At 34.9% G+C, this 22,475-nt stretch overlaps 2 protein-coding genes across 2 annotated transcripts; one reads left to right on the top strand and one right to left on the bottom strand.

The window, feature by feature from the left end:
* The first annotated feature begins 6,920 nt into the window (after positions 1-6,920).
* Positions 6,921-11,228, top strand: LOC112513375 (protein YIPF1 homolog). The gene is made up of 6 exons (XM_025119609.1): positions 6,921-7,147; positions 7,238-7,280; positions 7,385-7,465; positions 8,571-8,760; positions 9,492-9,759; positions 10,768-11,228. The coding sequence occupies exons 1-6, from the start codon at positions 7,091-7,093 to the stop codon at positions 10,972-10,974; spliced, it is 846 nt and encodes a 281-aa protein (XP_024975377.1). The 5' UTR covers positions 6,921-7,090; the 3' UTR covers positions 10,975-11,228.
* A 3,879-nt stretch (positions 11,229-15,107) lies between these two features.
* LOC112513351 (UDP-glucose 6-dehydrogenase 3) lies at positions 15,108-18,170 on the bottom strand. Its single transcript, XM_025119587.1, has 2 exons — positions 18,078-18,170; positions 15,108-16,847 (listed from the first exon to the last, which is right to left on the bottom strand). Exon 2 carries the CDS (start codon positions 16,820-16,822, stop codon positions 15,380-15,382), a length of 1,443 nt encoding a protein of 480 aa, XP_024975355.1. The 5' UTR covers positions 16,823-16,847; positions 18,078-18,170; the 3' UTR covers positions 15,108-15,379.
* Between the last annotated feature and the right edge of the window lie 4,305 nt (positions 18,171-22,475).

Here is a 22,475-nt window from a genome sequence, read left to right as displayed (position 1 = left end):
CTTAACAGAAACTTCATCTTCCAATGGAACAAGAAACGAGACAAGAAGTTGAGTTTCTAGTGCGAGAAGTTGGGGTTATGTTAAAGGAGCTGTGATTGGACAAGAACCTATGCCTACGGTAAACATTTCTGTAAGAACCTCTCCTCAAGAACAGTGTCAAGTACATATGTCATGGATGATGTGTATGAACCTCTTGCTGTAAATTACTTACTCAGATACATCAATATCCAGTGTTCTTTATATATCCAAATATCTGATATAACTCAAAAAAAGGGTTCAAATAACAACACCCTTTACTCAGGATAACACCGAGTAATATATGATGGAGTTATCATCCATATTCTTTTGGATATTTGTACGTATGGATGCCATTTCGCGATGTCTAATACATTGCTTGGTGTTTTTGTTTGGAAAGCTATTTGAATATACCGTTTGAAGGGCCAAATAAATACTATGAGAAGTTACATAAGACAGTTTATATATGAAAAAAATTCAAAAAAATTATTTAAAAATGCATATATGAACCGACGTTGCAAATATGGACATCTTCAAGATATTTTGCTTTTCTATTTGACCTTCATGTACTATACACCATAATGAAAAAGTCAAAAAGTTTAAGGCAAATGTCTTTGTCCAGCTCAGTTGGCAAATGGGTAGGGTGACTTTCTCTAAATATAAGACATGTCATGGGTTTGATCCCAGATCACATTAAGGTGCCGTTTACCGAACACTTACCCGGTAAGTGCTTATCGGTATAATTTAACTCTTATCATTTATTTACCGGGTAAGATTTTAGTCCACCAAAACGACATCGTATGCAATAATTTACCCGGTAAGTGCTTACCGTGGTAAGAGTCGTCGTCCTCACTTACCGAGTAAGACTCTTGGTCCTTGTCTCATCCTTACTGGGTAAGATTCTTGATCCTTACCATATTCATCCGGTTAGATAACGTAACTTAGTAAACACTTACCCAGATAAACGTTTGGTAAACGGCCCCTAATTTTCTAATTTTTTAATATAATTTCAAAATACATATTTAAGGATATATAATTAAAAGATGGCTTTTTAAAATATGTTGACACCCATAAGAAAAATTGAACATGTTTTCTTAAAATACGTTCTCCAAAATAAACTTTTTTTAAGCTATAGACTCTAAAATACACAATTTAACCACCCTACAAAGGGTGGTGTTTGATTGGTTTGAGTTTGAGCTCCAAAGGTCAAAGTGCCTGGAGGTCTCAAGTTCAAATCCAAGAAAGAATAAAAATCCTCTTGTGACTACGGAGGTTCAAATACGGTGATTCCGGGCTACCAACAAAGCAGGTGGTCACTCTTTGGGGCAGCCTGAGTCACGGGCCAAGTCGCTCGTACACCACCAGGTCCCTCACATGTATTATCATGTAATAATGATGTTCTTATGTTTTCGTAAAATAAAAGTGTTCTCGTCTAAATCTATACATACATATATACATACACACATGCACACACGCGCGGGCGTGCGCGCGCACACACACACACACATATAGGTTGAGGTTCAAACGAGAACATCTCCATTCCACGAGAACACCCTTATCACATGTGATAAAACGCGTGAGGGGAACCGGTGGTATGCGGAATACGTGTTCTACGACTTAGGCCGCGCCAAAGGTTGTCTGTGTCTATGATTTAACATCACATGTGATGTTCTTGATGGATTATAGCATCATATCAACAAAACCTTTATCACATGTGATAATACCTGTAACGGGGCTTAGTGGTGTAAGGGCGACTTGGCCCGCAACCAAGATCGCACCGAAAATCGTCCGCGTCTCTGATTTAGTATCACATGTGATTGTCTATAGTAAAAGAGTGTTCTAGCATTCTTATAAAATAAAAGTATTCTCATTTAAACACACACCAACATAAACTAAAAGGGCATAAAAATGGCTTGTATGGTAATGTGACTTGTACAACCACCCTTTTCCTCTATTTTGTTTATTTTCCTTTTTTCTTTTTTGCTTCATGTGACATTTCTACACCATCGTAAGAAAATGCTATTTAGGAATGTAAAAAATAAGTCTTGATATTGATATGTGTAATGGGAAAACTAGTCGGTAGGATCATAGGAGTACACTTAGTGATATACAGAATCATTTTTCACATTTAATAGCCTAAACCCATGACATAAAACTACTGAGTAATTTGCAAATATCGACACCTCTGTAACAAAAAAGGTTCAAAATAAGACTATGTTCTTGAAATGCACTTTCCGATCGATAGTGGGTCCCACTCAGTATCGCTATGGACCCACTTGAGCTCGATCTCCCTATCGCCATTGTCGATACCTCCCCCGAGATCGATCTCAGAAGCTTCTCCATTCCCAAAATCTTGATCATATGGCCTTGGTTCCTTGCTTGACTTGTGCCCAACCACATTTGACCCGACCCGACCTGGATTCATTTGACCCGACCCAGTTGACCCAGAATCAGAAAAAGCAAATTCAGCTTGATGGGAAATTACCAATTTACCCCCATCCAAATTCCTCACTCCCCTGGAAAGCATCATCAAGCAAATAGCCCCTCCTTCAGTTTCATCATCACAAGAACTCAAACCAGCAGAACTGGGAAGATGATGATTATGCTTAGCAGACTTGTACCTTGTGCATGATCTCTTTTTTCTTACTGGATTTGGTTGCACCCCATTATCTTCTTCTTCTTCTTCCTCTGATGATGATGATGATGATCTATGATTGGACGGTCGAGATCTTTTGATCATGGAATGACATCTCATGTGACCATACAAAGCCTTCACTGAATCAAAACCCTTACCACATTTTTCACACACATTTGTTTTCTTGGTTGATTCTTTTCTTGAGTGGCATCTCATATGGTTAGCAAGAGATCTTGATGAATGAAACCCTTTGCCACATTTCTTACATACATCATCATCATCATCATCATCATCAATCGAATTCGAAACTCTCCAAGATTTCTTGGGGTTTTCTCTTAGAACATACCCATAATCTTGGTCAACATCCATTTCTTGTTGACTTTTCTTGATCATTTCATCATCAAAATCAACACCCTTTTCGCCATTAATGGTTTCCTCATCATGTTCTTCAATACCCATCATTCTTTGATCATCATCATCATCAAAAAGATCAAGACCCTTTTCGCCATTAATGGCGTCTTCATCATGTTCTTCAATACCCATCATTATTTGCTCATCATCATCGTTAAGACGAAGACCGTTTTCGCCATTAATGGAGTTTTGAGCATTTTCTTGCCTACTCTTGATTCTGCTAGCTGAAATCAATGCTAAATGACCCCTCATATGCCCTCCAAGCTTCTTCCCATTCGAAAAACTCTGTTTACAGAATCTGCAAAAATGGCACTTGTGTTCTTGATCTTCTTTCATGATTCAATATCTCAAGAATACCCACATCAAAATATGAAAATATAACAGAAATCTTTGATTTTGAAGGATATGGCAAGAAACAGAGGAAGGTATCGAAAAACCCAGTTTAGAAATCATAAACCCTAAATCGAATTACCAAAAAAGAGGCCAATTTGATCACTAAAACAGAAATCATTGGTAGAAACTGAATCTTTGGAAAGAAGAAGATCTCTTTTTACTCTCTCTCTAAAAGACATTCTCACTCATCTCTCTCTCTCTCTCTCTCACGCACATACACACTTGTTGGTAATGATATGTGAGTTTTTAAAGGCAACATACGGGTTGATGTGTGCGGACGACGTGCCATACGACTTAGGTCATGTCAAACGTGGTCTGCGTCTATGATTTAATATCACATGTGATGGATTATAGTATCATATCAAGAACACCTTATCACATGTGATAATACACATGAGTGAGCTTAGAGGTGTAAGAACGACTTGACCTGCAACCTAGATCACGCCAAAGTCGTTCGCATCTCTAATTTATTATCACATTTGTATCATATATGATGGAATATAGTATCACATGTGATTGTCTATAGTGAAAGAGTGTTCTTACGTTCTCTCAAAATAAAGGTGCTCTCGTTTGAACCCTTCCCGTATACAGTATACATATGTATGTGTGTATATTAATATGTGGTGTGTATGTGTAACTACACATAAGTTTGTACATGTAGAAGGATTTATAAACCCCACTACAAAAACATGTAATTGAGTTGGGCAAATCTATGGTACACAACAATCTTTCAGGTAACTAAGGGGTCGTTTACTTAAATACTTATCGGGTAAGCGCTTATCGTTAGGCGTCAATATTATAATTTATTTTACCGAGTAAGATTGTAGTACATCAAAATGGTATCGTGTGCAACAATTTACCCGGTAAGCACTTACCCGAGTAAGAGTCGTCACCCTCACTTACCGGGTATGACTCTTCATCTTTATCATTGTTCTTACCGGGTAAGATTTTTGACCCTTGTCATATTCATCTGATAAGGAAAGTTACCCGATAAGCACTTTCCAGGTAAATGTTTAGTAAATGGCCCCTAAATCAAACAAACTCAGATATCGCACATGGAAGTAGGGTCTGGAAAGGATAAGATGTACATAAGTCTTATCTTAATCAATGATACATGCTTAATCAAGTGTTGTACATTTAAAAGAAATGGTACAACCTGGCAATGCATATGAATTATGAACAATAAACCTCATATCTTTTCCTTCTGATTTTGTTTCCTTTTCTATTTATGTACCATCTTTACCACTCAACATTATAAGAGTAGCTCATTCATCATTTGATGTGACCTTTTGTACTGTTATTTAAATTATGGTTGTTCATCGGTTGATATCTATTGGATGTGATGGGAACCGAACCAATCCAATCATTCATTGGATGTTGGATTTTGCCAACCAATCCGATTCGATTAACATTGGATAACCGATCTGATTCGATGTAATGGATGATTGGATCGGTTCGGTTATATTCATTGGATATCTAATGGATGATCGGTTGGGATTGTATCCATCAAGTGTGTTGATTCAATCCAATTCTTCAACAATGATATAAATTGATTAATCACTTTTAATATATGTTAAAAACAAGACAAGAGAAGTTAAAAATTCAAAGTCTCACGTAAAACAAATTCCGATTTAAGCAATTTGATAATAAATTAATTGGATGATAGTTGGATAATGGTTGGATGGACAACTAGATGATCATCAGATGATTAATTGGATGGGTAATTGGATGTTGATCGGTTCGGTTTTGGTCGGTTTTGGACTACCATCCGAGAACCGACCAATCCAAATTAGATGTTGAAATCTTCAATCCGATCCGATCCAATTACAATTGGATATCCAATTATGGTCGGTCAATCCTAATTGGATCAGTTGATTTTCTGCATGCCCTTAATTTAAATCTTCTTAAGAATCCAATATTAAAAATATGAAAAGGGAGGAATATAGATCTGACAAATGCGTGGAGGAACTTATAAGGAATTTATTTAAAGGCAGTTTGGCAGTTGCTGAATGATTTGATGTGATTAAGTGATCAAAATGATTAAGAGACTCTCATGATATAGTGCAAAATGAATTATAACTGTTTGGTAATTACTTACAATGAAATTAGGGCGCTTAATAGATAAGGGAAGGACCAGAATACAAAATCACTAAGAATGTTTTAGAGCCATTAAGAGACAGACTTTTTTTTACCAAACAAGATTCACCTCTTAACAATTTAGAGATTTGCCACTGTTTTTAGAGCTATGAATTTCACGCTCTTCCTAAGGGAGGATTAGAGAAATCCTATTGATTTAAGTTTTCTCCAAATCCTATGGAGCTGAAATTTTAACTTTGTATCAGGACGTACGGGTCAAGGGACAGTCTCTAATAATCAGTTAAAAATATTCATCTGTAAAGGGTTATTTTTTTATCTATTAATAATGAGTTAAACATATTAATAGGATTAATTAATAATCTACCATTCATTTTATTAAAAATATTTTACCATATATTTAATTAATCATTTATTTTGTTGTTTATTTATATGCCAAAATAATGTTTGATTTCAAGGGTTTGAATGTTGTTTTTAAAATAACTATTTTGATCTTAATAATCAAAATTGGAATTAAGGAGTTGTTTGACAGTTGCTGAATGGTTTAATGCAAAATGATTAAATGATCAGAATGATTAAGAGACTCTTATGATATAGTGAAAAATAAAATATAATTGTTTACAATGAAATTAGGGCGCTTAATGGTTAAGAGATGTCCAAGATACAAAATCATTCAGAGGTTTTTAGAACCATTAAGAGACAGACTTTTTTTTTTGTCAAACAAGATTCACCTATTAACGATTCAGATGTTGTCTCTTAAGAGGTTAACAAACGACCCCTAAGAAATCACTCCATAAGTATGAGATATGTGTATATAGTCCCCAAAACTATCCTAAAAAATAACAGTTAAACACATATATTATTGATAATTTACATACAGTCTTTGACGTGTAGCTCAGTTGCCAAAAAAGCTGGACACAATCTTGTCCAAGTACAAGATAAGTTGTTGATTCAATCCCAGGTCCCTCGCTAGTCTCAACTGTTGGATGAGTCAAAAAATGTCCTCTCATATCGGTGTCATTAAAGACTGGTTTTATATGGGACCGGTTGGAATTGTCAGTAATCAATTTTTTTTCAAATAACAATATAAAAGTAGTTTAAGTCAAAATTAAAACCATTTTGGAAATTGTGGTCAATGAATTACAAAATATAAGGATCAAAACTGAGATTTATAAATCACAGGGGCAAAAATTGTAATTGTTAACAAACCACAGGGACTGAAAATGTAATTTACACATAAAATGTTTCTTACCGGAAATAGAATTTGACTTCAAATAATCAAATCATTTTATACGGGGCATGTCCACAAAAGACAAAAGGTCGACCCGACCCGATTTTCGCTCGTGATATAGGCTGTTGACGTGATAGACTCACACAGAGAAATTTTTGACGAAGTGAACACAGATCTGTTACTCCGGCCGGCCTACCGACCGACCGACCGAACGAACTACCGGACCTTACCGCCGACGAGAGATCAATAAAGAAAACAACAAGTCCTGTTCGAATCGGTATCATACTTTTGATTCAGCAGCAGAAGCAAAGATGATGTCTGGAAATTACACAACCATTGACAACCAGAATGTTTCTGGATCTGTTCCTGTAAATCTTCTTTTCTTCTTCTTCAATTTCGTTTTTTTTCACTTTGATATTAGATCTGAAACTTAATTTAGTGTTTTGATCGATTTGCAGGCCGTTTCAGATCCTCCTGGACAAGTTGCTGTGAAATTTAACGGTACTTTTATGCATTACGCCATTTTTTTGGTTTTGATTTTTATAGTTTTCATAGTTTTCAGTTGAATTATTTTGTAAGCAAATGAAGTAAATTGGTTAATGCAGATGCAAGTCTCCAAACCTTTCCTCCGGCTGGAACACAAGGGAAGATCTCAGGCGATGGCGGACCGCCTCGTGATGCCGATGGTCTGTGTTTTAAATTCTAATTAGAGTGTGATTTGTTTTGAATTATTTAGTCCAATTTGGTAAATCTCGGTTGAGTTGGCTAATTTATTGGTTTAGCTTTCACCTGATGGATCTCATTTAGTTCAATTGCATAATTAAATGTATATAAGGTTTATTGTGCTTTTAGGAGCTTAGCTTGATAGGTTTTTGAACTTCCGTTGATTTGTGTGCTAAAAGGTAGGAGACTAGGTTGTAAGGGGAATGTAACATGACTCTTTTTCTTGAGATTGAAGCATAACCAAATCCACAAAATCGAAACAAATCTAAAGCCCTAGCCAGTTGGAAACCAAGAGTCATGATTCTAATCACTCTGGTTTGAACATCATCTTTCCTGCACACTTTTGTAAATTGATGGTTTGAACATCATCTTTCCTGCACACTTTTGTAAATTGATGGTTTGAACATCATCTTTCCTGCACACTTTTGTAAATTGATNTTTGTAAATTGATGGTTTGAACATCATCTTTCCTGCACACTTTTGTAAATTGATGGTTTGAACATCATCTTTCCTGCACACTTTTGTAAATTGATTTGCAGAACAATCATAATCAGATAAATCATGAACATGGTTAGCCACTTTTGGCATCAAATTCACATTTTAGCTAAAGTTTACACAGATTCTTTAGAGATCTTCTTTTCTTTTCTTTTTTTAATCTGAAAATAGGCTTTACGCAAATGCGTAGGACATTTGCGTAAACTCTGCTAAAATGGAATTTTAATTGAAAAATGGCTAAAAAGTGAATTTGGTTGAGGCGATTGGCTATTTTGGTCAATTTCCCAGTTCTTTGACTAGGGACAATTGGTCTTGAAAGCGTATTGTAGCTGTAAGGGGGGAAGGTACTGAACAAAGAAAAGGAAGGAAATTTCATGCCGGCCTATATGGAAGTCAGGACTGAAGTTCATCGTCTTAGAAGTTTGAGGCCTGCATTTCTAGGATAATGGACTTCTCTGCCTTTCTGTTTCCCCACATTTAATTGGAGGGGAACTTATTTCTAATGTTGTTATTCAGTCTGTTTGTTCTAGTTTTTGTTTTCTTCTAGAGAGAATAATCGGCCTGTATCTGCAGATACATTCTCAAAGCCGGTATCTGGTTCATCAGAACCACAACCAAGTGGTGGTTGGTTTAAGATATTCACGATTGCTGCTTACCAGCCTTACTTTGATGTCGACACATCTGATGTGTTAGAGAGGATCAAAGATTCCCTCTTGCCTTTCGGAGGGAGCTTTAACGAGAAGACTGCTAGCAACCCAGACTTGTAAGTTGATTCTCCCTCCGTTTCTGTTCATTACTGAGTTTAAAATACCGAGTTCATATTATACTTGTCAAAATAAAAATATACATTCTTCTGTATTAGTTACACAAAAAACTTTTAGATTACTGAGCTGTAGGTCATACGAACATTAATATATTCTGGTGTCAACTGTCGGAATATGTGGCTGGCTACCTATTTGATATGCTAAGGTTCTCATGCATGGGGTTTTTAGTACATAATATTTATATACGGCAAATGCTCGCTCCTCATTGTGGGAAGGTTTGAACTATTGACCTCTATTTGCGCTCTACTGGTAACTCGGATACCGCTGGGTCAATGACCCTCTGGTATGGGGTTTTTTTTAATGCAACATAAATTCTCTCAAGACTATAGGCAACAAAATGGGTGGGATCGACCCATCAACCTTCCTTTCCCCTTTTTTTAAGAATTTCGTACATAACTAAATATGATTGTAGAAGAACTCTTGAAAACAATGATCCAATTTTCTTTGAATAAAATTATTTAGAAGATTATAAACACTAGAGTACACTTTGGGTGGCTTTTAAACCGTTCGACCTGTTTCCTTATAAATGTAGACAAACCTGACCTCTCATCTCAGAGTGTAGAGTGACTGTTTCCATGAAGATTACTTCTTTGTGTCTTATTTTGCAAATATATTTTTTCTATCGAGATATAGATAAATTACGGTCTTCATTTCCATTTATGATCATCAGGTATGGACCTTTTTGGATATGCACTACCTTAATCTTTGTGGCAGCTTCAATTGGTACATTTGTGACTTATTTGGCTCACAAGCTACAGCATAAAGAGTGGAACTATGATATCAATCTCATAACCTGGTCTGCTGGTGTGTTTTATGGCTACGTCCTTGTGGTCCCTTTATGTTTGTACATAATTCTCAAGTACTTCTCGGCACCCTCGGGATTGGTTCAGCTGTTCTGTCTATACGGCTACTCCCTTTTTATCTTCATTCCGGCAATGGTAAGGATTTTCTTTCTCAAATTTGTTCGTGTATTATGAGTTTAGATCACATATTTTACATGGGGAATGTTCAAATGAGAATGACCAAAAAACGGATGAAAAGGTATAACAACATTGGGAAAAAAGCTGTAACCAGCTTTTTTAATTAATCCCTTGGATCATCTCATCTGACTGGTTGAAGCTATTCTACATTTTTGTCATTCTCATTTGAGTGTTGGGCGAAAAAATGATTATGATTATGATTTTTTGATTATTTAAGATTAAAATAATCAGATTTGGAGAAGTTAGTAAAGAGTTCCTATAAAAACCCGATTAGTTTAGATAAATGTAAAATTATCAAGTTTTGATTATTCAAATGACAATCATCACTTTGGAAAAAAAACCCTACTCCTGAAAGCTTTTCAAGGAGCTAGTTGATATAACCAAACACGGCTTTTTCAATAAGCTTAAAAAATAAGCTACCTTATAGTTGCTAAACATGGCCTACCCGGTAAGTGGTTACCGACAATATTCACCACCCTTAGGTGCCGTTTACCGAACACTTACCCGGGTAAGCGTTTACCAAGTCACATTACTTTACCGGATGAATATGACAATGATTAAGAATCTTATCCGGTAAGAGCGAAGACAAGAAGCGAGAGTCTTACCCGGTAAGTGAGGGCAACGACTCTTACCATGGTTAGCGCTTACCGGGATAAATTGTTGCATACGATGCGTTTTGGTGAATAAAATCTTACCTGGTAAGTAAGCGATGGAGTTGAATTTTACCGGTAAACGCTTACCGGGTAAGTGTTTAGGTAAACGGCCCTACTTACCTTATTGGGTAACATTCTCGACCATCAAAATGGATTGTTGGTAAGCGTCTTTTACTCTATCTAGTGTATTAACTATGCCTCTTACCGAGAAAGATTCTCAGTCCTCTCTATACTTCTTATCCAGTCAGCATTCGGTAAAATTCTCCTAAGTTCTTTTTCTCTTCTCATTTGTGATCGATGATTGTGTTGGCAGTGCCTATCCGTTGTTCCGGTGGAGATATTCCGATGGGTGATAACGGGTGTCGCAGGGATCATGTCGGCTTTGTTTGTAGCACTGAATCTACGCAACCACATAGTGTCGGCCGGTGAACGATGGTTCCTTATCGTGGCCGGTATTTTCGTCTTGCAGTTGGGTCTCTCCTTTGTACTGAAGATGTATTTGTTCAATGTGAGTGTGTAGTGTTATTATTTTTGACAGAAGCTGGTGATAATATCAGCAATTATAGAAAGAAGGGAGTGGGGAGGGGCAAAAGAGTAAATGGACCTTTGAAAACTTGAGAGAAAGTTGTTTTTAAGATTTGGAGTGTTGTTCCCCATGGACTGGAAAGCATATATTCTTTTTTTTCTTCTATAATTCATTTATGATCATATACATTTAGACAGGTCCAATATGTAATAGAGCATTGTAATAAATCGATCAAGATGTTACCCTCATTTTTATGAGTTGTGTTTACGTGACTGTTTTCGTAAGACACGATTTTTACACTTAAAATTTCACAATAAAATGTTGTGAATGTTACATTCACAGTGTTTTGTTATAAAGTTTCAAGTTTAAATATCGTACATGAAAACAGTTTTGTTTCACATAATCTCAACTCTCATCTATATTGCATTAAGTTGTAAGTTAAATTCACCCTTATAATTATATGATATTAATAAGTGTGGAGAATAGTTGACGAATACTAAAAGGTATAAGTTTTGATGTTTAAAGCTCCATGAAACCTCTCTCATCATAAGATAATATTAAAAATCAAATTATTTTTAATTTTTCAAATTATATTTATATCTTTATAATTAGTTATTTAATTACTTTATATCCCTTACTTTTTCATTTTTCGTTTTTTTATTAACCTGAATATCCAACCCGTTATGTGAGCCGACTAATTCCAGGGCGACCACCTGCTTTGCAAGTAGACCAGAGTCATTGCATTTGAATCTCGGTGGCCACATGGGGATATGATTAGCATAACGAGTATAAAATAATATTTTTAATATTGGGTTTCTTTTTTAGATTTGATATGAAACTGTATTTTTTAAATTTTGGAGTTTATAATTAGCATAACTTCACAACCTTGATTTACAAAGAAGTTTGACATCTATCTTGGCGTCATACCTAAACTAGTATTGTTAAGTGTATCTTTATCTATTAATTTTATTCTTATACATATTAATATCAAAACTTATTTTTGTATTTTTAATGTATAACTTAATCTGATTCTAAATAAACAAGGTGCATATAATAACATCCTTCTATTATTTTCTTTGTTTTTTTTTTGTTAAATTCAAAAAGAGATAACCTTAAAAATGATACATAGGAGATCTAAAGAGGGAGCATTCGTCAATTTTTTTAATCCTCTAATTGTTTGTCATGAACAATTACTATATTAAATATAATTACAAAATTGTTGTCAAAATAATGATTCAATTATTTGTTTGAACAAAAGTGATTTAAAGAGTTTTTAACATTTTGAGTATAACATGTTTAACCTTTTATGTATAAGGGTTGGGTTTTGGTGAGAATAAGAGTTAAGGTGAGAAGTGTAAGATGTGATCTTCACCTTTGAATGCATATTAGAATGAGATGTACCAGATCAATCATCATATTAAGCACGATTCATGAGTGAGTTTGAGATTAAAAGTGATCAAATGTTCAGATCACTTGTTACGCTTCTGATCTTAACTCTTATTCTAACACGCCTACTCATTTTCACATAAATTGTTTGAAAGTATTGATTCCTTTTTGTTTTCAAATTTAATAAATATAATGTTATGTTGGGTATGCAAACATAATTGGACCGGATATGACATGACATGATAAGTTTTCTGTCCAATGTTTGATATGAGTAAGACAATACTAGACAAGTTGCCTCTTAAAATTTGTTTAATATTTTATATATCATATAATAGTTATAAATGATACACATTAAGTAATATTTAAATAATTTAATTTATAAATATTTTTATATAATTTTAACTTACATAAATACATACATATATAATAATACTAAATTTGAATGAAAATTTTGATATAATTGATGGTAGTTTGAAAAAAAAACTCGATTCGTACAAAAGAAAAACTATATTTTATTTTGTTTGGAAGATTTTTATAAACTAAATACCCTTTTCCACTTAGGTCACATGTGTTTGTGAAATTATAAATTTAAAAAATTAAAATTTTTATATGATAAATTACAACCGTTTACTGGAAAAATCAATGGACAAGATTGGTTAATAAAGTTAACTCAATAAACTTGATTAACATTTGAACCAGCTTCTACATATATAATAGTACCAAATTTGAATGAAAAATTTGATATAATCGACGGTAGTTTGAAAAAAAAAAAACTCAATTCGTACAAAAGAAAAACTATATTTTGGAAGATTTTTATAAACTAACGGAGACACAATGGAGATTGTTGTAGTGACAATGGTGGTGGATGTAGAGGTGGTGGTGACTGGCAAACAATGATGATTGTGGACGATAATGCCCGTGGAGAATATAGTGGTGGGCCTTGTGGTTGGTGTGGTGGAGGTAGATGTGGTGCTGATGGTTATGATGGAGGGGGAGGTGATCGACAACGGTAGTGGTGGCCGGTGGCATGGGTGTGGCTATCGATGACGGCCATTAAAATAAAACAATATTAGGATTATATCAAATGAGAGTAGATTAATACTTTTTTTTTAGTTTTCTATCTTGTTCCAACCTATTTCGATGGAACAAAAAAATAACATTTTTAATCTCACTGGTCCTAATACTTGTCCCTGTCCCGTATCGTACAAAACATGAAACAATGAGTTTTGTCTTATCCCACATCATGCCTAAGATGAGATGGCGAGTTTTGTTCTGTCCTTTTTGAGGGGGTCTTTAAAGAGTCCGTTTTATAAATTTTATGAGAGATCAAATGGGGCCCGGATGCTTTAATTTTTGGAATGCAAATAAGAAAAATGATATTTCAGTACTTTTTTGTTCCCTTAATAAAATATATCTCCGATAATTAATTATAAATACTAATAAAAGTATATAAATTACCATGTATTAAACATATTGTGATTATCATTTATAATTAAAAATGATTTATTATTTAATAGTTTGAAAAGGTTTTTTCGTCATTCGAACATTTATAATAAACACAATGAAACTGAATCTGTGGGTTTACCAAACAAAATGGAAGATTCATTAATCCATGGAATTTGAGAGATTCTGATGAAACTGAATTCCATCCATGTTACCAAAAGAATTTCATCAACAGAACTAACCATTTCAATTTAATTAAATTATTAACCATTTTAATTTAATCAAATTCTTTCAAAATCTGTAAATCATATAACAGCATCTCTAACAACTATATACATACATACACATATATATACATACATATATACAATACATGGCTTGGGTTCACGTGAGACCAAAGATTTGACCACCCATATTTCTTTTTCCAAAAAAAAATATTCAACCAAAAACGAACATCGTATTAGAAAAAGTCATTGTCCAATGGTACTTGAGTTACTAGTAAATAAGGGTGTACAGGAACCGAACCAACCCAATCCGGTCCGACCCGAAGCCACCTGATGATTAATGAGTTGTAAAATTTTCAAACTGTAGGCAATAAGTTGGAATTATGTTAAGGTTATTTGAACAGTACCTAACCCGATGAACTTAATACCCTCCTTTTTTTTGGATTTTTAATATGATTGTTAAGTGTCTTATTTGGACAAAAATGTTGACTATCGGCAACCCACATGGAACGCGTTCTCGGACACCACATGTGAGAAGGCATTTAGTGAGCTAACTCGGTCAAGGTGAGCAGAGGGATTCAAACCTGCATCTCGTGAGATTCAAACCAGAACGTGTAATGTATTTGTGCATAGTCACCTTACCCTTTATCAACTGAGCTACATGCCCAATGGCTATCAAGTCATTTACTAATATGTACATTAGACCATCACACTTTTAAGTGGTACATCCCAGAAGTTCAAGTAAATAACGTATGTAAGGGGCCGTTTACCAAACACTTACCTGATAAACGTTTATCGGTAAAATTAACACTATCATTTATTTATCAGGTAAGATTTTAGTTCACGAAAACAACATCGTATGCAACAATTTACCCGGTAAGCACTTACCGTGGTAAGAGTCGTCGCCCTCACTTACCGGGTAAGACTTTTGGTCCTTGTCCCGCTCTTACCGGGTAAGATTCTTGGTCCTTATCATATTCATCCAGTAAGGTAATGTGATTTGGTAAACACTTACCCGAGTAAACATTTGGTAAACGGCCCCTAAATATTTGGTAAGTATAAATATATACTTAAAAAAGAAAAAAGAAAAACTGTTTATTTATTTCTATTTTTGGTAAAAGATAACATCAACAAGATCCCATGGATACATAGAAGATACCTAATAATGCAATTGCTTTTTGGAATTCCTAACACTATCTTAGGAACCATTTGTTTGAATAGAATGTATAATAAAAGATCAAATGCAAAGGGAATGTGACCCAAATCATAGTAGCTAGTAATAGTATAGTAAGAAAGCAATGAATCAAGTAGAGCAAGTGTGTTACCAATTAGATGATATTGATGATTTAGGCCACAGCAGGCATGTCCTTGAGCCAACCATCCAAGGGTTTCCCGATCGAGTAAACGATGAAACCGATCTCCCGTAGTTTTTCGATATCGACAACGTTCCTTCCATCGAACACAAACGCGGGTTTCTGCATGTTGTCGTATATCCTTTGGAAATCCAAGGTTTTAAACTCGTTCCACTCGGTTAGGATACAAACCGCATGGGAGTCCTTGGCGGCTGCATAAGCGTCCCAAACAACGCTCACTTGTTTCACGGTTGTCGGGCTCATTGGTTGAAGGTGTAGAGGATGGTCCCAATCGAATTTGTTCATAGAAAGATCTCGTTGGATCTGATCTTCGGTGACTTGTGGATCGTAGATGCTTAAACGGGCCTTATCACCCAACAAACCCTTGCAAACGTCGATGGCTGGGGTTTCTCGGGTATCGCCTGTGTCTTTCTTGAAGGCGAAACCAAGGATGGCGATCTTCTTGTTTGAAACAGTGTTGAACATTGAAGCTACAACACGGTTTACAAAACGGGATTTTTGGTAGTCGTTGATCTTGATGACTTGTCTCCAGTATTCTGCTACTTCAGGGAGGCCGTTGCATTCGCAGATGTAGACCAAGTTCAGAATGTCTTTCTGGAAGCAAGAACCGCCAAATCCGACACTGGAATTTAAGAACTTTGGACCGATTCTCGTGTCCTTACCAACGGCATATGAAACCTCACTAACATTTGCACCGGTTGCTTCGCAGAGAGCTGACATCGCATTAACGGAAGAGATTCTCTGTGCCAAGAAGGCATTGGCAGCAAGTTTCGAGAGCTCAGCAGACCATAGATTGGTCGTGATGATGTTTTCTTCCGGGACCCAATGAGCGTAAACATCCTTCAATGTTTTGATTGCTTTTTGGCCTTCTGGGGTTTCCCGGCCACCAATGAGGACTCGATCGGGTTTGAAAAGATCTTCGATAGCAGTTCCCTCGGCGAGAAATTCTGGGTTGGAAAGAATCTGGAAGTTAATTCCGTTGCTGTTATGGGTCAGAATCTTTTCAATCGCCTCGGCTGTTTTAACAGGGACGGTTGATTTCTCAACTACAATTTTATCTGATTTGGAAACATCAGCGATCATACGAGCAGCACTTTCCCAGTATGTTAGATCTGCAGCTTTTCCAGCACCAAGACCTCGAGTCTTGGTTGGGGTATTGACCGAAACAAAGACTATATCGGCCTCGTATACGTGCCTCTCCACATCTGTGCTGAAGAAGAGGTTCTTGCCTCTGCATTGCTTCACGACGTCTTCAAGGCCTGGCTCGTAGATGGGGAGCTGGTCGCTATTCCATGCTGTGATACGAGGCACAGAAATATCAACCACGGCGACTTCGATATCGGGACATTTGAGGGCTATGACAGCCATAGTTGGCCCCCCAACATACCCAGCTCCAATGCAGCAGATCTTCACCATTTTATTGTGTTCCTTCAACGGGATTCTGAACATAATAAGCATATAAAGCCAAATGGTGGGTAAGTATAAACACTGAAACAGAGTCCATTTATACGTATGCAAACTTAAAAATTAGTTCTGTGGTATAGCACTTACGTAGTTACGTTACATACATGACATTAAATGAGTCTCTTAAAATCACATAGAAAAACTTAATGACTTCTCTTTGTAACATCATAAAAAACTTTATCAGAGCATCTGTTTCCCAAAATTTGTCAAAAATGGGAATCAAAATTCAAAATCTCAAAATTCACCTCTAACAGATTTTCTATTTTTATAATTACAACCTTAATTATACTATAAATATTTTTATATATGTAATAAAATATTATCTCTCTCATGAAGATTTAATATAAGGTTTATTATTTGTAGGAATATAATAAAAAATTATTTCCCTCGTGGAAATCATTTTTGCAACATAGAATTTTACACATTCTCACATACCTTCCAAATTCGGAGAACTTTACACATTCTACCGTGCTTTTTTCGTTTTGGAGAATCCATTAAAAATAAAAAATTTGCTTACAATCTCTATTTTCTCCGTTTTAAAGAATCTATTGGAAATGTTGTTATCGGTATACAGAATAAATGAATTACCCCAAAAGACATGAAATTCGTGCCCAAAGATCCTACCAGGTCTGCATTTTTTAAAATCCTACCACCTCCATCCCAACCTCCTCATACATCAAACACACAAGAAATTTACTAATGATCACAATATACATGAAATTCAAGTGTGCAAATCTGCATGACATTTTTATCTTCAAAGCTAGACAGCAGTTCAAGGAGAGCGAAGAACATTAGGTTGAAATCTACTACCTCATGATTCTAGGTGAATACTCGGATCTGCTGCAAATACAAACAACTAGAAAAAGCGCAAAACATAATCTCGATCTGAACAGTCCAGAAATCTAATCAAACCACAACAAAGTCTCCAACTACACGTTGAGTAACCAGTACACATACAGCACAGATCTAGTGAGAATACTTGCGATCAGTAACCGACACCACAAAATTCGCAATTCTAACAAAAACAAATCCAAATTATTCTCGGTGAACACTTGCAGTAACACATGCAAATGGATCTAATCACTTAACTACACACCAAGCCAACAAAATAACGTATACGATCATCTGGAGAACGAATAATGCAATTGAAAACATAAAAAACAAAAGATCAAATCAATTAAACAGAATCATGAACCGATAATCTCACCAATTTGATCGCTAGCTGCTGTTTAGACCACAGGGAGGAAGGGAGAGACGGTGTGTTTGCGCGTTGATTTTAGAAGAAGAATATGCGATAGATCTGTAATATGAATCGAAGAAAGCGGGGAGATGTTTATAAAGTCACTGAAGTTACACAATTTACCCCTAATGTTTGGATAAATTACGTTTAACCTCCCTATATATTTAGCCATGAGTAAATTAGGCTTTTCGTCCACCTGGTTTTGTTGAAAAACACCCACATGTAGGGTTGAGTTTCTATTTGACCAGTTTATTTTCATCAGATTCGTGAGAATTTTTTCACACTTAAAATTTTTCAGTAAAACATCGTGAAGATAAAAAAAAAAACTAACTTTCACAGCAAAAACATTATGAATGTTATCTTTACAGCATTTTAATGTTAAATTTCCAATGTAAAAACGTGGTCTCACAGGTCTCACGAAAACAGCAGGTCTCACGAAAACATGCCCGTTTCACGTGATCCCAAGTCTATATAGGGTTGGGTTCACGTGATACCAGTCTGTTTTCATGAGACTCGTGAGACCACTTTTTTACACTTGAAACTTCACTGTGAAGGTAAAAAAAATGTCGAACCTTCACAGCAAAAACACTGTGAAAGTTACATTCACAACGTTTTACTGTCAAGTTTCAAGTATAAAAAGTGGTCTCACATGATCTCAAGTCTCTTTCTCTCTCTCTCTCTCTCTCTATATATATATATATATATGTGTGTGTTATATACACACACATACACACATACACACATACATACATACACACATACATACACACATACATACACACACACATACATACATACATACATACATACATACATACATACATACATACATACATACATACATACATACATACATACATACATACATACATACATATATAGGGGTATGTTCTTTTGTTATCCGAATTTATGGTATTAACTTTGTAAACTCATCACAATCATCCATTTTGTGAATCAATGGATGACATTTATGATGACAGTTTTATAATAACTAATAATATATTACATTATCATCTAAGTTGAATATACATGAACAATAGTATTATTGGAAAAAAAATTCATAAAGCCTATAACTCCCCATAATGACATTAATATTCATATAAACATTAATCTAACCAAAGGGTCTTTGTCCTAGCGGTATCGTAGCCCTTGGCCTTCTAGAAAGTCAGATGTTCAAACCTCACCATAGGTGAAGAGGGTGTGTGAGTTTATTTGTTGCATTTGTCGTATATAAATATTATATACTTCGAAAAAAACATTAATCTATTGTCATAATTAATAAAAAAAATCTTCATCATTATGAACATTAATATACACATGGGCATCTCCTCCTATATGAAATGAGTTCACTTATGAACAATGTTGTTATGTTCATTAATATATGAACAATGTTCACAAAAGTTCACTTGGTTATTCCATATTTTCATATATTAACAGACAATTAACATTATATATTTATGGAAATATGTTCACCGGTGATTTCACGATATTTTTCCTCCATTACGTTCTTATCACCGGAAACGACATTAACAATACACTTCAAAAATGTTTACTTGTGATTTGTTCACTCGAATTAACAATTTACCCATTGTGTATATTAATATTCACATTTTCAAAAATGTATACTTGTGATTTATTCACTCAAATTAACAGTTTCATCAAGATTAATTTTATTAAATAATAATACATTGTGTAATTTGAATAATCAATCATAATTCCAATAATAAGCAACTTTTAAATTGTAACCAGTTATTAACTAATACAAAATGTAACCTACGTATATGTATAATTTACCATTATGTCTTCATCCCATTATCAATACTTTATTGAAACTTATCACAAATAATGAATCATATTGGTCCACTAGATTAACATAGTTAACACTAAAAATTAAATTAATAAAAGAACCTAAGGGGGCGTTTGGTTCGTAGAATGAAATTCGATGGAATTGGAATTTATCAAATGAATTTGACTTTGAGGGAATGGAATGAAATCTGATGGAATTTGACTATGCCTTGTGATTGCGTTTGGTTGCATGAAATTGGAATGAAATTCTTAACGAAATTGGAATTTTTTTTGTTTGGTTCACGGAATTCAACTTTGGAATCGGAATTAAATATCAACAAATGACTTTTTAGGATTTTTTTGTCATTTTTTTTAAATTAAAATTACCATTAAACCAAATTACATTATTAACATCAGATAAAATTTGAAATTGTTTACTTATATTACTAATATCTGAAATTTGGATGAGGGCTAAGGAATTCGTAGGAAAGGAATTTGAAATCCTAGTACATCAAGTGGCATCGTGAAATCGATGACCGAATGAATTTGTAGGAATTGAAAAGATTCCTTCACTTATAATCTGTGAACCAAACATCATATTTGGAATTTGGTCAAAGGATTGGACATTCCAATTCCTTTCAATTCCATCAAATTCCCATGATCCAAACAGCCCCTAACTCTCTCTCTCTCTCTCTATATATATATATATATGTGTGTGTGTGTGTGTGTAACTATAATGAATGTAAACGGGTATAAATGAAAAAAAAAATTAATGAACATAAATGAATGAACGAGATCATTGTCCATGTTTATTCATGTAACTAAGGGGTCGTTTATCAAATGCTTACCCGAATACGCGTTTACCAAGTCACGTTACCTAACCGAATGAATATGGTAAGGAACAAGAATCTTACCCAGTAAGTAAGGTTGATGAATCTTACCATGGTAAGCGCTTACCAGATAAATTGTTACATGCGATGTTGTTTTGGTGGACTAAAATCTTACTCAGTAAGTAAATAGTAGTATTAAATTTTACCGGTAAGAACTTACCGAGTAAGTATTGGGTAAACGGCCCCTTAAATGAACAAAAAAATGTGTTAATGTTTGTTCGTTTATTAAACAAACGAACTTCCCGCTAAATGGTTCACGAATGATTCGTTGAATGTTCGATTCGTTTACAGCCCTAGTTATTTTAACATTGACGGATCTATGAAGGCCCCAGCAGGATACTATGCACCCGTTCAACCAATTTTTGCAACCACAATTTTTTTTGAGAATTAAAGATGCATATGGTAATTTTTGAGGGGTGCTTCAGGATATTAGAAAATACAAAGGACATCAACCAAAAAAGCTTTTAAAAAATACCTCAAAAAAAATAAAATCTGATTAAAAACACATTAAATAACTTTGCAGGTATTTGATTCACCTTAAAAAAAACACTCACTTGACAAAAACCATGGGTTAATGATTGTATTCTAAGTTGAACTATTTGCTAAAAACCAATCCTTTTATTAACAAATTTTAAAACTTCGTTGACCAAATTAAAACCTATGAGAAAAATTATTGTCCTTTTTGGCATTTACTCAAAAGAAATTATGACCGACAATCACACGTTAAAAAACCATTAAAATCGGCCCGGCCTAGCATGGGATTGTAGAAGAATCGGAACCAGGACCGGTTGAGGGACCATCGATCGGGACCGGTTATGCTTTTGGATGGATTTGTGGGACCGGCCCGGCCCGGTGAGTTAAAAAAAGATCTGTTTTTTGACCGTTGGAAACGTTTATATGACCTTTTTTTTGCGATGATGAGAAACTCGACATTGATGACCAATAGGCTATCAGAAGAATTCAAGAGACCGGAAGTCTTCAAATCAATCTGACATATGATACCGATGATGAATAAGTGTATTTTCAAAGAATTGAATATTTGAATATAATTTTAATTGTAATAAAACGTATTTTTAAAGTGTATTTGAGTGATCCAATTAAAAAATTTATAATGTATTCAAAAAATCAATCATTAAAAAAATATATATTTCTTTTTGGCAGGGACCTGTTGGGACTGGTTACCCATAACTGGTTATGGATCAAGTTAAACGGGCTCGAGTTTGATGACCGAGACCGGGACCGGTTATGAGCACCACTATTCCGGCCATCACTATTCAACAGCGAGCCCCCTACTGGGGGGCCCACTATGTTAAAAACGACAGTTTAGAATAGAGAAATTATCATCTGCTGGAGATGCTCTACAAAAAATAATTACTATAGAATTCCGAAGTATCTTCGAGAGTTGATGAAAACTTTCCTTTTGAGCGTTTCATCTTCTCTATAAAAGCAAAACTCGAACAGATAGAACGAATGGTCAGACTACATAACGTTTTCTGTTTCGTTATTCCCATGGTCGTGCCACGTGGCGTGACAACACCCAATTTCTTAATACTTCGACGCAAATGGAAAACACAATATACAAGCTAATTTTAAGTGTCTGGTACAGCTCTCGATATGAAAAACGAACAAAAAGTATTATGACTTGAGAGAGTTGGTTTCGTTGAGAATGAAAGTTATGGTGAAAAAGGTA

The sequence above is a fragment of the Cynara cardunculus genome, assembly GCF_001531365.2.
Source record: "Cynara cardunculus var. scolymus isolate 2C chromosome LG 5, CcrdV1, whole genome shotgun sequence".
Classification (NCBI taxonomy): domain Eukaryota; kingdom Viridiplantae; phylum Streptophyta; class Magnoliopsida; order Asterales; family Asteraceae; genus Cynara; species Cynara cardunculus.
This window is presented reverse-complemented; position numbering and strand designations above follow the sequence as displayed.

Bases quoted from the DNA above. Each gene is read 5' to 3' on its own strand.
- LOC112513375 (XM_025119609.1), top strand. From the start codon at position 7,091: ATGATGTCTGGAAATTACACAACCATTGACAACCAGAATGTTTCTGGA. The intron at 7,148-7,237 runs GTAAATCTTCTT...ATCGATTTGCAG, and splicing joins ATGTTTCTGGATCTGTTCCT to GCCGTTTCAGATCCTCCTGG. The intron at 7,281-7,384 runs GTACTTTTATGC...TGGTTAATGCAG, and splicing joins AGTTGCTGTGAAATTTAACG to ATGCAAGTCTCCAAACCTTT.
- LOC112513351 (XM_025119587.1), bottom strand. From the start codon at position 16,822: ATGGTGAAGATCTGCTGCATTGGAGCTGGGTATGTTGGGGGGCCAACT.